This window comes from Synchiropus splendidus, chromosome 7 (genome assembly GCF_027744825.2).
Source record: "Synchiropus splendidus isolate RoL2022-P1 chromosome 7, RoL_Sspl_1.0, whole genome shotgun sequence".
Classification (NCBI taxonomy): domain Eukaryota; kingdom Metazoa; phylum Chordata; class Actinopteri; order Syngnathiformes; family Callionymidae; genus Synchiropus; species Synchiropus splendidus.
Window position 1 is genome coordinate 9495749 of NC_071340.1, and position 16615 is coordinate 9512363.

General features: G+C 42.1%; 1 protein-coding gene across 22 annotated transcripts in view; it reads left to right on the forward strand.

The window, feature by feature from the left end:
• The window catches only part of LOC128762066 (potassium channel subfamily T member 1-like), a 58448-nt gene that overhangs the window by 4412 nt on the left and 37421 nt on the right, over positions 1–16615 (forward strand). For 20 of the 22 annotated variants that reach the window (XR_008415524.1, XR_008415523.1, XM_053869868.1 and 17 more), the window contains exons 2-3: positions 575–623; positions 1325–1492. Coding sequence is in view for 20 of the 22 variants with exons in the window: in XM_053869868.1 (XP_053725843.1) it covers positions 575–623; positions 1325–1492 (217 nt within the window). In the remaining 2 variants the exon portion in view is untranslated. Of the gene's footprint in view, positions 1–574; positions 624–1324; positions 1493–14896; positions 15468–16615 lie in introns of those variants that run through there. The other 2 variants (XM_053869882.1, XM_053869884.1) reach the window with 1 other exon arrangement.

The following is a 16615-nucleotide window of genomic DNA, read 5'->3' on the forward strand; positions in this document are numbered from 1 at the left end:
AGTGCAGGCAGGGTGGAGCCGTGAAAAGGGGGGATATTCTGTCAGGAAAGCTTTGACAGTAGTGAGACCAGTATGCGCTGTATGGTATAATTACAGGAGTTAGGGCAGTTGTCGTCTGGAGTGACTTGGTGGGTGAGTAATGTAGGAGATGGAGATACCAGAAACAGGGTAAGAATGATAGACACTAACAATGAGGTTCATGGGGGAGGTAAATGAGGTCATGAAGAGGACAGGTGTGACTGGGATGGATGATCCAGATAGGTTTAGATGGAGGAGGCATTGCAGTCACTCTTTCCACTAGCCATAAAAAAATGTTTTTTTAAGATAGAAACCACTACACGATGAGCAGCTACGCATTTTTAGGGAACATAAAATCAGTATTAAAGGTCAACGTTGAGTTCTCATTGAATGGGGTGGCTCACACTTGCGTGTGATTTCAGAAGCTTTGCTAAGCTGAGCAGGGTGAAGCTCCGACCCCCGGGTATAATCTCATTACCTGGAGTCTTTAAGAGGTGTATTTTATTAAGCAAGGTGAGACATACCTCTTCTCTCTTCCTCCTCTGTGTCTCCACAGAGGCAGCCATGAGTCCTCCACGTCGATCATCAAATTCCCACAGTGACAGGTAATTTCCTCGACCTCTCTCCACTCATTACCACCGAAGAGCGGCACAATGCACCCACACAACAGCATGCAGTGTTGCGTATAAATTAAATAACCTGCGCCACACGTCGATCAAGGATTGGAAATGTATGTTCACTTTCAGTATGTTCAATTTCAGTTATTCATGACTGTGTAAATTACAACTGTTATGGTTGGTAGCATCGCAGTCAGACCTTTATGCATGACCTACTTGGAAGGCCTGAGCTCCGCACTTCTGTTGCATAGCAAAACATTTATGTTGCAGGTGTGTTCCTCGGGGAACATGCCGCTCCAAGGCGAGACCTGAAGACGTTTAGACTGAGTTATAAAATACATAAAATAACTTGATGAGAGCAGCCTTTGCTTTCGTGTTAAAGCCCCTTATGAATAATTTGTGCATTATTAAATTGTGGAGCACTTGTGTTTGCTGTGTTGTGAACTTCCTCACTCAGATGGCTAATGTGTTATCTGGGGATTTATGGAGAGCGTGCACATGATTCGCACTTGATTCCTAGTCCTCGGAGAATGAATTGTTTTCATAGCTAACATTTATATTCCTCTGTCTGGAAAGCTTTAATTCCTCTGGAGGTTTCCAACTCCCTCACCGACGTGGGAGATGTGACGTAAGTGCAGTACAGATGTGAGCATGTTATTAAGCAGATGCTCTCTGCCCTGGTTTGACAGGGCACCTTCTGAGACCCTGCAGAAGAACAACTGCAGCAACTCTGGCGTTATTCTGGACATTTCCAGTCTCAAGATGGCGGAGATGGACACAGAGGTTCCACCTCTTCCACCTCGCTACCGCTTCAGGGACCTACTGCTCGGAGACCAGACGTTTCAGAATGATGACAGGTAACACGAGCTCGGTCGACTTCTGCCGCAACCTTGATTTCCACATTAGTCTGCTGAGGATTCTGTCCTTCCACAATCAACTGGAAACAGTGGGGAAGAATTTATTCAGTGGTGCCTGTGGGAATCTTTCCATCTGAGTGAAGGACTGAAGACTCTCCAACTTTAACCAGAAGCTTAAAATACCTGAAGAACAATCCAATAAATCCCACTAACATTTTCTGCTTCAGTGTTCTGTCCTTGGATGAAGTGGCTACATACATATATTTTGTGCTGGAATATTAAAATGCCAATATTAAAACTATTATGTCTTATATCTGCATGATGGTTAAAGGGAATTTGACCTTTATCTACTATCGATGTGATCATTAAACATCAAATTTAATAAGCACCAAACAGTCGTTGACCGAATACTGAGTATAGTAAAGAAACAACATTCGACTTTGGTGTCGAAGAGTTGCCGATGTCGAATAGTGCCATGTGATGTGATCAAACGGCGTAAAACTCTGCAAGACCTCTGATGAAATCCTGGCAACCCACTCTACAATTTTCAAAGTGCCATGAAAATCTGGCAACGCTATCCTCCACTTTCAGTTGTGGCATCACCGACTCCCCGCCTCACTGCCTGGTCGGCTGGTGAACGAACAGGAGTGGTTCAACTTTATGACTCATGTCTCACACGTTTCCTCTTTATTTGATAATTCCATTGTTGACCACGTTGTCAAGCATTAAGCACCGCCTGTTCCAACAGTCATCATGGCGATGCTTCAGAGCAATGTGTGATCCCAAGTCTGCATACACTGTTGAAGTTTTGGGTTCTTTTAAAGTGTTGGCGTGGCATTTGAAGTTAAAAATAATTTTAATGGGATTTATTTTACCATAAAGTTATTCTTCATTATCACGGATGATAAGCCACAGCAAACACTCTAAAGAAGCTGTGTGCAACATAAACAAAAATATTATGTTTAAAAAAAAAAGAAAATCCCTGTCTCTTCCACAATTATGTTTCTCATAGAGCTTAATCTATTAAAAACAAAAGAAAAAAGAAAATACAGATAATGTGAAGATGAAATTACAATTTATTTGGATTCTCTGTCTGTAAACTGGTGTCAAAACTGCTTTAGCTTGTCCATTAAAGCAACTTTGGAATTATGAGTGCTAGAAAAACTGAAGTGCCTTCAGGGGCTCAATGTTTTGCTGTAATTCTACAGCACAGCCAAAGTCAAAGACAAAGCAACTTCCTTTTAATGTGACTTTCAGTTACAAACAAAACCACAAACTGCAGTGGGTTTTAAAAACAAATCAATATATTTATAAGTGCTTATTTGAAAGGTTTGTGGGCTACTTGGTGTCTCATTTCTACCTCCGTCGAGCAAGTCTGATGATGGGAAGCTTTGCCCTGATTGGTGTTAGTGACGTGAGTGCTGTGGAGAATTGGGGAGTCTCTCAGTTCTGTTATTGCTGTGGTTTTACAGACAAACCGCCAGATGCTGCTTGTCGCCCAAGTGGGCTGGAATTGTTCAGGCAACAGCAGCGGTGGCGGAACAGCTCTGCTGAGAACTCTCCATGGTGCTGAAGCAAAGCTATTAGAACAGCTCTGCATCTTCTTCAGTATTGCTTTGCAAATTTATGGTACTGATTTATGCACTTCCTGTTGAGTTGTCATGTGTATTGTTGCACTTATATTTGGACCCATGTTGTTTGACTTGAGACGTTATTCAATGGTTATAGTGTTGCTCTTTGCTCTCTAATGTATTTGACCATTTATTTTTTCCATGAATTGACTTGTAACGCTGCTGTTGTTTACTTTAAAAATTATGGCTTTCATTTTGTTTTCTTTGACTTCTTTGGTGAAGTCAATATGACTCTTATTGTACTTATCAAGTCTGTTCTGAACATATTTTTATCCAGTTGTCAAGAAAGAAATCTAAGTTTCAGATCATATTATGACATTAAAAGCACATTTTATATGTTTATGTTATTTGGATAACAAAGTTAGTTAAGAGAAATGTGACAGAAGTGTGAAAGTTTTGTGTACTTTGGTTTTGATCCATTTTCTGATGCTCAGAGAAAAAAAAAATTCTCACAATCAAAAAAACGCTGAAAAGTTGCATCTTAATAGTCATGATTTTACTTCTAGTCCTAGATGTGTCACATCACAGGTTTGATAAATACACGTTTGTTGGATCTGAAATCAGAATCATTGTGGGGAAGAAATGGAGGGGAAAAAATAGTTTTGGGAGAAATAATGGTTTTATATTTGTGTCTGTGCATTTTTAAAAATGACATAAAAAGTCTCAGATATATATATATATATACTTTAAAGTTGCATATAAATACATTTTATTCTGAGTTAAAATTCTCCAAAGTCTTAAAAACATGTCTTAAAGTTAGCCACAGTACGAACTGCCTGTTTGCTTTCTGGCAGCAACCAAGTCTACTTTCTTGAAATGTGGACAGGTGGTCCAGAGACTTGAAGAGGTAATTTTATGACTGTGATTTGTCCGTAGGTGTAAGTGGTTCTCTGCTCTGCAAACTGTCCATGGTGTCCTCAAATTCTCTTGATGGGTTACCTTACATCTTACCCTTTAAAATAGACAAATGAACTTCAAACCCTAGCTGTTTTTGATTTCAGTTATATGTGTCTATGGTGTGTAGTCAAACCTTCGGCTTCTCAACCCTTTCCATTTGCATAGTGTCTTCATATGCCGACAGGGCATTTATTTCCATCCAGTGGCGCATTGTGTAGGTTATCTCGCTGCCTCAGCTGGTTGCTTGTCGTCCGCAGTAGCCGTGTTCCCGCATTGATTCCATGGGTTTTTGTGCATGGCTGTTGTGTGTGGCAAATTGGCTCATTGATCATTTCGTTAAATTGATGTTCCAAGAGTGTAACCCTAAAGCTTTAACAAGAATTATGTTCTCGACAAAGGCTGCTTTTTTTCTCCCTCCCTTATCATTCTGGTCCTTGTTTACGTAGATCTTAATTGCTGTTGCTATGTTTTATGTCGATGTAACCCTGGCAAGTGCAGATCAGTCTCCGTCCTCAGGAAGCTTTAATATCGACTCTCCACCTGCTGTTCAGCTTTATCTATCAATGACATCAGAAGTGCTTTCAGCCAATCAAAACAAAACAAGATGGATCGCCAACAGAATAATTGCCGTCACTTGGCATTATTCTATTTTTTTTTTATTGCTTTATTACGGGCTTCTGGTTGAATCCAAGCTGCTGACTTATCCCTGTTTGATTTTGCATATGAGGCCCATCTATATTTTATCCAGCGAGTCTCCTGTGAAGTGTTTTGTTGCTTCTCACCAAATTGCAAAGGGTAATTAGGGCTTGTTGCCGGGCTACCAATACTCTTGTCAGTCACGCTCTGTGTAAGCATTCACGTTCACATGCCGGATGGTCGTTGCAGAGATGAAGGAAAAAAAAAATACAAGAGGATAATTGTAGCTTACTGAACACGGTCCCTGCAGTCTGCATGTTGGAAAGTAAGCTCTGGAAAACAATGATCACATGCTCTCACAGCGCTCTATAATTTGTGGCGTCCCTGAAGTAGAAACGGAAGCAGATGAGGACGAGCCATTTATTAGTTGATGATCCGCTGCTCGCTCATGCTATGTGTCTTGGATTATTTCCTGTGCTGATGTCTTGTTGAGTGAAAAGCCTTCAAAACAAATTAACCCCCAGGAGGCTGTGCTCGCTGCCTCGCTGCCCTCATGGCCTTTGGCATCTGTTCCTTTGCATCTGTCATAGTGGCCTATAACAGTAAATGGCAGTGGGCTGCAGGAGTCGGCCAGCAAGAATCAACTTGATAAAATAACACGCCTTCAGCAAGAGACCGCTACAGGCTAGTTATCGGCTTTCAACCGGTGTGTATGCCGCAAACAGCCGTATTAGAAATGTCCCAGCCTCACATGAATCAAGGAAAGGACCTGGGAGGGATCACTTCGACGTGTATAACCGACTGATTGTTTTGAGAATCGTTTGAAAAGTGCTGAGCGAGTCCGATTGAAACTCAATTATAAGAAGAAAAAAAAAAAAAAGCGTGTGACTCGAAGGTTTCTCAAAGCTTTCAGGGTCAATGCTTCCTTGCTGACCAGCCAAGTTCCCTTAGTCTGGAAATTTTCCAAAGTAGAAGGTCTTTGGCCTAAATTGTCAGCAAGTTGGTCCTAAAAATACATGTGAGATTGAATGGTCAGCTCTGATCCGATCTGCACGTCTCTGGGTCCTGGAGACATGCAGGTCATGAAGAGATGGCAGGCTGCAACCGATCACCTTCTCAGCAGAACACACGATGCGCTGCAGTCTGCTCTTGTCCCTGGAGGTGGCGCTGCTGCACCACACCCTGCAATTAACATGCCAAAACTACGGAGCCCAGGAAGTGACATGCATGTGTTTATTTTTTTTTTTGGATGTGACGTGCATGACTTTATTTTTTTCATCCCGAGATAACAGTTATCTCGATAATTTCTATCTCAAGATACAATTGTAAATGTCAGCGCATGCATAACTGCCACTTCTACTGTTGGTCAACACTGTCAGTCACTGTCTGCAAGTCAGAATATTGCTGATGCCAAAGTCGCTGCACTTTTAACACTCGGATCAAGTGTCTTCTACTCAAAATGATACCATCTATGACTAAGCTATACGTATTACGCAGCCCCCGTAGTATGGAGGTACGGTACAGAGGTGACATGCATGTGTTTATTTTTTGGGATCTGACATGTATGACTATATTTATAAATTATATTTTATAAGTTTTATCTCATCATTACCGGATTTTGTGAATAAATCTCTATATAGAATCAGTGAGTCGTGGGAAAACAAGCGCCATGGACTGAGAGCGGGTGATCATGTATATGGCTTAGTCACATATGGGCTTAAAGCTACTCATTCTATATTCTGGTATATTCTGAGATTCTAATTATCATGAGATAAAAGTTAACTTGAGATAAGAATGATCTCGAGATAACTTTTATTTCGAGGTACGAATTATCACAAGCTGCATCTTAAGAAAGGTTGAAAAACACTGATATATAGAGGAGTGTACTGGTGGCTATGCAGTTGCTGAAGAGGTACGGCAAGTGGTTTTGTGGCTATTGCAGGCGTCTCTACAGGTGACGTGTTTATAGCGGTTGTGCTCACCTGCGAGTCTTTACATCCAAGTGTGTGGGTTTATCCGTCAGCAAGGGGAGAGTGTCTGCTGAGCTCATGTCAGAAATAGAAACCAGCAGCAAACACTCTTCTGGATTTAAATCTGAACCGCAGGAGGAGATTGATTCCATCTATCTCTTTAACCATGTTAAGGTTTTTTTTTTTTTCCCTGAGCTTTCTCGGTTCTCACCAAGATGCTAATGTAGCGTTAACAAAATGAGCGCCATTAATTGGCTGCGAATTTAGCGCTTAACACCTCTGTCTGTCAAGTGATAGTACTCAGCGTAATGATCCTGGATTTGCTGTCAGGGAAATGCCAGTCATCTGAAGAAACCGACTGATGTCTTGTGAGGCTGTTGGACTCGTCCTTTTCATGGGTGTATTTTGGCTTTCTAAAGTGCCTTTATGTTTCCTCAGTGCTATATATCTGTTATAGGAGGTTTATTATTTGTTCACTCATGTTCAACCGTGTGGATTTCCACATTTGCCACCTGTAATCCACTCATAAGAGAGGACTTTTCCTGTTGTCTTCTTCAAACAGTCGTGACAGGGAAACTGGTTCCTTGATTTGCAGGTGGCAAGAGGAATCAGTATCGCTCCTGCAGTTCAGGTTCGCTGATAGATCTCTTCATAGATATCTTACATCAAAGACTTGCATCCTGCTGAGAATGACCGCCTCATAATCTGGTCCATTAGGTCCATGTTGGGCAACGAATGATCCGGCTTTCACCTCGGGCTGGAGATTTAAATTGTAAACGAGTGAGTACTTGCGGCATACAACGGAAGACAAAGTGTCCTGTGATGAGAATTGTGCTGTGAGCTACAGAGATATTTGTTTTCCTGTGGAAGTGACTCCTGGGAGTGTGACGCCTGGATGAGTTTCATCTGAGTGAATTTAAGAGCCCGAGTAATAAGGTGGAAAACAAAAGCAATGTGGGAATAGAAGGGAAGAGGAGAGCACAAACAAAAGATGCACCAAACACGAGGCAGAAGATTAAACTGATACACGTCCTGTGTCGCTTCATTAGGTTCATGTTGGAAGACTGTAATGCAGAGCTCAGCGGTGAACCCCTTTTTTTCCTTGGGCCAAAGCCCGATTTAATGCCTGATAATTGGTTCACTGACTAATTGTTATGTGTGAAAGGAGGCTGAGCTTGTTGAGAAATGGAGTTTTAAGTTTTAACTGCCAACCTAGATGGCAGGAGTCGATTTGGGAATGACCCAGAAGCAATGTTTTGATCAAGTCATTTTAAGGGAAGTGCTGATTTTCAATGCCATGTCTCAAACCCGGATGGTCACAATAATGAGGTCATTTTCTGAGCTAAGAGAGCTGAGCGTCTTTGTTTGTCAGCGCCGTGTGCAGCCGCTCTCAAGCTGAAGAGGCTGATAATGAAGCCAAACTATTGTGTGTGACTCTGATTTCATTTGTGTTTCACTTCTTAATGCTCCCCTCATCTGTGGGTCAGACTTGTTATTGTTATATAATTCATGAAATATTGTGCCTCCTGATTTCACCCTCTTGCATAAAGTCCAATGCGCCTGATGGATTGTTGTTGTCGGACCATTCTGATTAGCCACTCCGGCTATAGGTGGCATTACTCACCAACATCAGCGGCGAGTGGGTGGATGACACTTACAGACAGGAAGACTTGTTCCCATCGGCAGCCCGGTGTCTGCTCTGTTTGTTTCTGTGTGATCACGGTCAAGCTGTAGTTTCCGATGAAATTGTTGATCCGTGAAGAGTCTGTGAACAAGAATCCGAAAGGCTCACTTTCCAGAAATGGTATTCCTGGAATACGGAGAAAAGGCTTAAGTGACTGCACTTCTTCTGAAGCTTTTTTATTCCTATTATTCAGATTAATTCCAGTCATTACCGCTGCTGAACTCGCAGGCTCGGCTCCGACAGTACCGCAGAGAGGAATGTTATGTCTTTTGGTGCGTTTCAAAAAAATGTTCAACCCCCCCCCCCTTTGTTTGCAATTTTTCTTTTCTGGAAATTCCTGCTGCTCGGATGTATTAGTCACAGCTTAATTGTGATGAGAGTGGCTGTCATATTTCAATGAGCGGATGCCACGATGGGGCCATTTCCAGATATGAGATTTTGTGTGTGTGCGTGTACCTGGTTTGTCCTTGCTTGTGGGGACCAATTATTAACAAAACACCTCCTTGTTAGGATCATATGCCTTTTGTGGAGACCATTTGGCTGGACCCCACAAATCCAAATCTCAATTTGAGGATGAAGACGGCAAAGTATATGGGTCATTATGTTTAGTTTCAGTTTGGTATAGGGTCCTGGTTAAGCTTAGGCATTTGTTTTGGATGGTTCGGTTTAGGGTGAGAGGCTGGGGAAAGCATTATGAGCGGTCCCCGCAAAGATGGTGTGTGTGTGTGTAGGTGCTTCTTTTTGTATCCAGCGTCACACAGAGGAATGATCTGGAACAACAGTCACATTATTGGTCCCTCCACCAGCCGAAATACTGCTTCTCTGTGAGGAGTTCAGTGTTGTCATTCATTGATTTTACAAGACAGTATGAGAGTAAAAATGTGTTGAAAGACACACAGTTGCTCGAACCTATGAAAGGAATCTTTTATTTATCAGGCTGACCTTTTCTCCCCATCAGCATTATTGTTGCTGAAGACCGGTACAAGAGGAATTACATTTTCACTCTGCGTCTTTCGGTTCTTCAGGCTTGAAAATGAAGAAAGGAAATTCTCAAAGACTGACTCTGCCTGCGACCACATGCAGGGAGCACTTGTTTTATTCATGGGGCCGTTGGCCCATTTGTCTTTGCGGTGCCCTAATAAGAGAACACATATGCAGATTTAAAGGGAAGTAGAGCGCCTGAGTGAAGCAACCTGGTTCTAATGATGATATTAGCAAAGTAATGTTTTTGATGTTTGTTTCGTAGCGGATTATGTGTTACAGATTAAATCACGCATCATATATTCTGGAGAAGGGCTTAAGGAATGCTACTACTAAATCATATTATAAGCAGCCAAAACTGAGCACTGTGCAGCATCAACATTTTGTGAAGTTCTCTGAAGCATTCATTATTATTTAAGTAGTTTGAACTTGTTTTTGTTTTATTTGGCCTCTATTGGACTCGGCTAAAATGGTGATCAGAATTATTTGCAAACTTTGGAAAGTATTGCAGTAGCATGTGTCTGTGAATATATCATTATTGTAGCTGCAATTTCATTTGTTATCGACAGAAAAAAGTTGGAAGTGTTTAATTCATATTATATAAAACTGTACTGTGTCTATACTTTGGCACGATTTAAATGTATCATCTTTGTTGTATCAAATGTGCTGAAATAACCAAAGAGAGACTCAATGTCATCATGGGATGTCATTGTTAGAGGAGTCAATAGAATGTAAAGAACAGAAGTGGGCAAAGTGAGGCTCGGGGGCCATATGCACCCCTTTGCCTGCACTAATGTGGCCCTCATGTGGTCAGAGTGAAACTCCAGATTGACTTTGAAATTGAGTTTTTCGTCATTCATTAGTATTCACGTTCTAAATAAAACTTTTTTTTTCTTCATTTTTATTTAATATTTTTTCCCTCCATTTTATGTGTTTGTTTCCCTTGGACTTTTCATAGATACGTTGAAATATAGTGCTCTTTTTAACTGCATTTCTGGTCCCTCTGAGTAAACAATTACATCACATTTATTATTAACTTTAAAATAATTGAAAGTTTCATAGAAAGAGAATCTTGAAATGAATATATGCAGTTTTTCTTGTTCTGTTCTGTTCTTATTCTTTTGGCCGCAAAATGTAAATGAATTTCACTCTTAACTCTTTTCTTCTTGCCTTGACGGCCCCTCACAACAGTGACAACTGAAAACTGTGGCCCCTGATGAAATTTAATTGCTAACCCCTGGTATGGAACATATTGGATAGACTCCATATTGGCAGAATAAATATTTTTAATCGGCATACTTCTTTTAAGATGTTGGTAGAGGTGCGATAACATTGTGATTCCCAGCGGTCTTGGGTATTTTTCTTCCATTTCAATGCTGTCACCCTCCTCTGTGTAAACATTGGAGCGTGCTGTTTTGCACGCACGCCTTCAACATTTTCATTAAGCAGTGAGCGCATGAGGTTGTGGCCATTAAGAAAGGTAGTTTGGCATAGAACGCCCGCAGGCCAACCAGCAGTCCTTACCTCCCTGTGTGTGCAGCGATGGAGCGTGCGTGTTTGCGTGCTTGCCTCCAGCTCCGGCTAGACTTCCTCCTCCTCCTCCTCCTCCTTCTCCTTCTGTGCTGAGGCAGACGGCTCGCCCACAGCAGCACCAGCGCTCTGCCTTAATATGGTTTGACAGAGGAGCCATGATAACAGCTCTCGGTGCTCAACTGCAGCACAGAGTTCAGGTGGCACCGGGTAAATCACCTTTTTTCACTCACAGCCATCACAATGTGACACAGAGGGGGCGCCATGGATGGACAAATATAAGTCGAACTGCTTTATTCTTTCAGTCTGCGTTATTTTGGATCCAGTTTTAAGAGCTTTTGAAAACTAAAATTATATTCCCTGGCAAACAAAAGCCCTCAAAGCTGCAATCGTTCTGTCAGTGACTAAGCTGAATGATGCGGGGTTAAATTCGCCAGCGTCTCCACCCGCAGTGACGCCCCTTTTCTTATCATTCTCTTTCATCTCAGCAAGTTTCCATCTTGCAGAATCCATCCTAGTTTATTTGCCTGGGTTCTCAGCGGGCGCCTCCTCACCACTGCAGCTCTTTCTCTAGTTCTGATTCTCACCCTACATGCGCCTTAAACATTTCCATATTCAAATGACTCCGCACATGGCTGAGTACACTTTGTACGGAGGTGGTTTTGCTGTTGAGAGACTTCAACCTTTCAGGAAACGGGGGTTCCAAATAGTCAGAATCCATTTCTCTCATCAAGCAAAGCTAAAACAGTTGATTTTTTCTTTCCTTCTGTGCATTAATCGTCAGGGAATAAAAGCTAAGCATACAGTTAAAATGGAAGTTGAGACAAATTTGTGTCGTACTAAATGAATTCCTGCTCACTCTGGGTGCAAATCCCGATCTCGCCACTAGGTGCCTCTCTGAGCTCATGTGCGTGAGCAGCTCCGCACTGCCGCAGCGCAGGTTGGAACCACTCACTTTTTATTGCTTTTTCTGTAATTTATTCTCCGCTCTACGCAATAAATCCTGCTAATTAAGACGTAGAGAAATATTTCATCATACATTCTCTGCTGTGAAAACGCATAGTATGACGATGCCATTAAATTGATGAAGAAAAGTAACTTAATCTCGATAAATATGTTAGCAAACTTATTTAGAATTAATGTAAAGGCTTAAAGAAGAGTGCTTGAGTTTCCAATAATGTAACTGAAATTCATTCAGCCGCTGAAGTTGTCGCAGGCTTGTCCCATGCTCTCCACCTTGCTGACAACGTCTTAACATCCACTGAATTAAATGGTCAGGAACAGCTTGACTGCTGCCTCCTCCTCATTTATTGTCACATTGTGACACACCTAGGAAGCTAATCCAGCTCAAGATAAAGATCAACACTCCTCCCCTTCGCTGCTCTCTTGCTGTTCGAGTCCTTGGTTTTCAGTTCACGACTGAAGCTGAAGCTACACTGCTACCTGTGTGTGCTACCTTGTCATTTAAAATGTTAATATCGTGTCAGAGCACGTCTTCAAAGGGAATTCCTGCTAAAATTAGACACCACCGGGAGCTGTAGGTCCATAAATAATATAGAAATGTACACAGAGTATTAAATATTAAATATTGGCTGTAGTCAACGGCGGTTTGCTGCGGCCTGAATGAGTTTCCTTTATTTGGATTTAACAAAAGCAGTCTCTTCACAATCAGCCGTTCAACCTCCATCCATCCATTGTCCAGCAAGTTTAAGTTGTGGGGGCAGCAGCCAGAGCAAAGAGACCCAGACTTCCCCCAGAAAGCTCCTCCTCTTCTGGGTGAATCACTGTTGTTGTTTAATCAGTTTCGAACACAGAGCCCAGGGTTCAAGTTGGCATCTGTTCATGGGCCTTTCTACTTCTTTTTGAACGCATCTCCTGACACTTGTATTTCGTCAGCAATAATGAAAGCGCTTGTGAGATCCTTATAAAACATGTTTTTAAATAACAAATGATTTTTATACTGACATTGCTTGTGGAGAGTTCCAAAAGAATGTGGTGTCTGCTGTGTGACGCTCATTTTTATTCAACTACTTCACTCACTACAGTTTGTCAGCTCATCTCTGGGACAGCGTTTTTGTATTTGCATTTGTATTTTGTATTTCATTTGATTTCTGACCATTAAGGCTGAAAGTAAAAATGAACAAGCTCAACCAGAGTTGAGGATTATGATGTGGTGTCATGCAAGCGTCCCCTTCTGGACTCCTCTGTCTAGTAGCATTCCACTGAGAAATCACAGTAAACACGATCGTCCGGACAGAAGAGAATTTCTTTCCTCCATATTGCTTTCCTCACCATCAAGCAGTTGCCTCAGCAGTTAACACCTTTCCTCTGCTCCAAGCATCTCACATCCTTTTTGCATATTTCATGTCAGCACTCCGGCTCATTCCACTTTCCTGACAAATGCAAGTCACGTGCGCAGTGGCACACGACTAAAGAGTGCAACGCAATGAACAGTCTGCTGATAAGAGAAATGTCCAGAGATACTATGATGCTATTACACTCAGAAATACTTAACTCTTTTAAAGTCACATGTTTGACTGTAACTGGCTTGTAATTGATATTTAATATTCGTGATTAACTGCATGTGATTCAAGTCCAGTGCTGTTTTAGATTACATTATATTAGATTAGGCTGCCTATATTGTTCCCACAATGGGGATTTTTTTTGTAAAACATTCTGCAGCTTGAACTATATTGCTTTGCCAGACACAGTGCTTGAGAACTGAAATAAAAGTTATTTATTTATTTATTTGCAAAGCTCTCGACGATGGGTTTTGTTAAATACAATTTCCCCACTCATTATTTAAAATTAAGGGTGGGATTCGATAAAAAAAAAAAAATGAATCTAGTTAATAGAGAATTTGTGATTAATTAATCTCAATTAAACACAGTTTAATGGTGTAAGAGTATTTGCCAAAAGAAGCCACATTTTTCAATTTTAATGAATTTGGCATATTACTGAATCAAATGATGGACCCATAGATACATTTAAACAACAAAATATTGATTATTTTGCATCAGTTCGACAACAGAACAATAAATCACGATGGTGGCTATATTCAAGTTTTTATATCACCTTATTTAAACTGAAGCTCGTTTTATGTCTTGAAAATATTTGTATAAGAATTTGAATTTTAAAAGAATTTCAAGTACATTCAGAGTAGTGGAAACCCTGGCCATTGTGTAGCGAACAACATCCCTGAACAAAAGCAAACAGATGCTTTTGTTTGCTTTTGTTCAGGGATTCCTCCATGTTTGTTGTTGTTGTTATCATCCTAGCTGCGACGTGTCTTGTGCAGCAGTGTGATCAGTGGACCAGGAACTCCTGCACTTACAAAGGTTCCCTGTTGTCTGGAGAGCAAACTGTTACAATTAATGATTTTTTTGGAATTAACTAATTGTAATAATGTTGTAATTAATTAATCGTAATTAACTCGTCATTTTTAAAGTGGCTTACAGGACGTAGGATCCACCCATATGTTTTCTTCTAGTGCTGTCGGGTTGTGGGGGCAACAGCCAAAGTCAAGAGGCCCAGATTTCACGCTACCCTATAAGTCACAGTACACAGGTTGACTCCTCCCTGTTAGACAAGCCTACAACACCTGACTCCAGGTCCACCCTTAGATGTTGTTCTGTCCCATCTCTAAGAGAGAGTCAGGTCTGTTACAAGGGTATAGGAATTAAAAATCAAGTTTGTGGTCAGAATTGTTGGAGGCACTTAGAGCTGTAGCAGCAACATCAGCTAATCCTTCCATGGCAACATGGGATGATGTCACACCCTTCTCTTTGTTTGCGCATCTATGACTTGAGTTTGTTTCCTGCTTCCGTTCGAATGATTTATTCAGTTCCATGTCCCATTTATCCCGCGGAGGAACCGTGAGATGACTTGTTTGTTGATATTCTGCCAGCGCTTGGATGGCTGTGGTGAGGCTGTTCGCATCATGTGGAGTCGCAGTCGCGCGCCTCAGGTGTGGCGCCTGTAGTGGTCATGCAAACGCGGTGCGTTTAAGGACCTCCCTCTGATTTGGCTGCAAGTCTCGTGTTTCAGCGGGTCGTGTCTGATAATCAAAACAATCTCGGATCGTGGATGATGATGTGCTCATCCTACCGCGTGACACCACGAACCCTGAAATGAATTGATTTCTGGGATGTGAATCACCTCCTTGGTTAATAACCCAATTGTGGTGCTGGAAAACACTCGCGCGGTGGTCACGCCTGATCCACCGTGGAAGTTATGTAAGACCAGGAGAAGGTCCTCGCTGCGTGGACGTGAACATCGTGACGACGCGTGAATCTCACGGACGCGCGGGAAGATCTCAGAGATGGAGGCGCGCTGGAAAAGCAGGAGACACGCCGGAGCCCTGCTCATTTTGCCACCGCTTTCTCCCTGATGCGCCACGGTGGGAGCGCTCCCCCGCCCGCGTCTGCTCGAGTGAGACGGGGGATGCGGTGCTCCCAACTCTGACTGATTCCGCGGAGAAGGAAGGGGGATATTCTCGACATGGCAGGAGCAAAGCTGACTCCATCGCCATCGGAGATCGATCCTGACGTGAAGACCGAGGTTCAGAAAACGCCGGAGCCCACCTGGGTCAACCCCTCCAGCACTCTCCGAACCATGGGCTCGTTTGGCAGCGATGCGGGTCAAAGGTAGCCGCCTCCGATCTGATCCACCTGTCGTGGCGCAAACACGCATGCTGCATGAACCTGCGATCATCCTGGGGGGAATACTCGATCTATATTCCATCTCAATAAAAAATCCTGCCCACTCTCTTCAGAGCACATGTCTGTCTCAAGACATTTCCATTCATAATCTCGGCGCCCGGGTTTAGTACCCGCAGTGTCGAGCATTACATAATTCCATGAGCCTGCTATTATCCACCACATTCTGAATTAAAAAGTTAATGCATCCAAATCAATACAACACAATCCAGGGCTGAACTTCCTGAGCATCGTCAGACAGCGTGTTAGAAGTGATCTAGATTCCTTTCTCTTTGCTCCACTTCCGTTTGTTTTGACAAATGAGATTGCAGTTTGTGTGAAATGGGTCAAAACCATGTTGGCTGAAAGAGACCCACAAGGACTGATGTCATCCAGACACCTGGCAGTTAGGTCTTGTCTGAAGGACAGGTGCAGCAGATGGTTCATTCTGGTACGAGTGGATGGGTTTTGATCACCTCCCTGGCTTGGAACAAGGTTCTTCAGCGGCAGGAAAAAGGGCACCAGACACTTCCATGCTTCAATACGAATGCATTTGATTTAAAAGCACTTCTCCCGTCGCTCAAGGACGCTGTACTAGATTAAATAACGGACAATGACAGGAGGGAACAACAAATAGCAGAGGTGGGTTAAACACTGTGCTTTTCCCTGTCACTTGTCTCTGTTGAGTGAAAGCAGAGCCATCATTCAGAAATACGTGTTGAAATATAAAGAAATTAAAGCTGAAATACAGAAAAATAAGATGAATTAAATCAGGAAATATAAACATGTCAAATAAATTTTACACTTTTTTCCCTATTACATTTTTCCTTATTCATCCCTACATTCATTTCTGAATTATCGCTGTGCCATAATTCCATTGTTTCCATTGTAAAAGGCCTGATGAAATGAGTAGATCCTAATGCACAGCTTTAACTATGATCCTTACTGCTTTAGAGCAGCATTCAGGTCTTGAGCTCCTTGACATGCGACGCACAAACAAGCTGATCACAATGAAAATACAGCTTGTGTGAAGTTCTTTAGATAACCCTTCATCTTGGTTGTTTTAGAAGCCTATTGGTGCTGTGTTGCTGTTACTG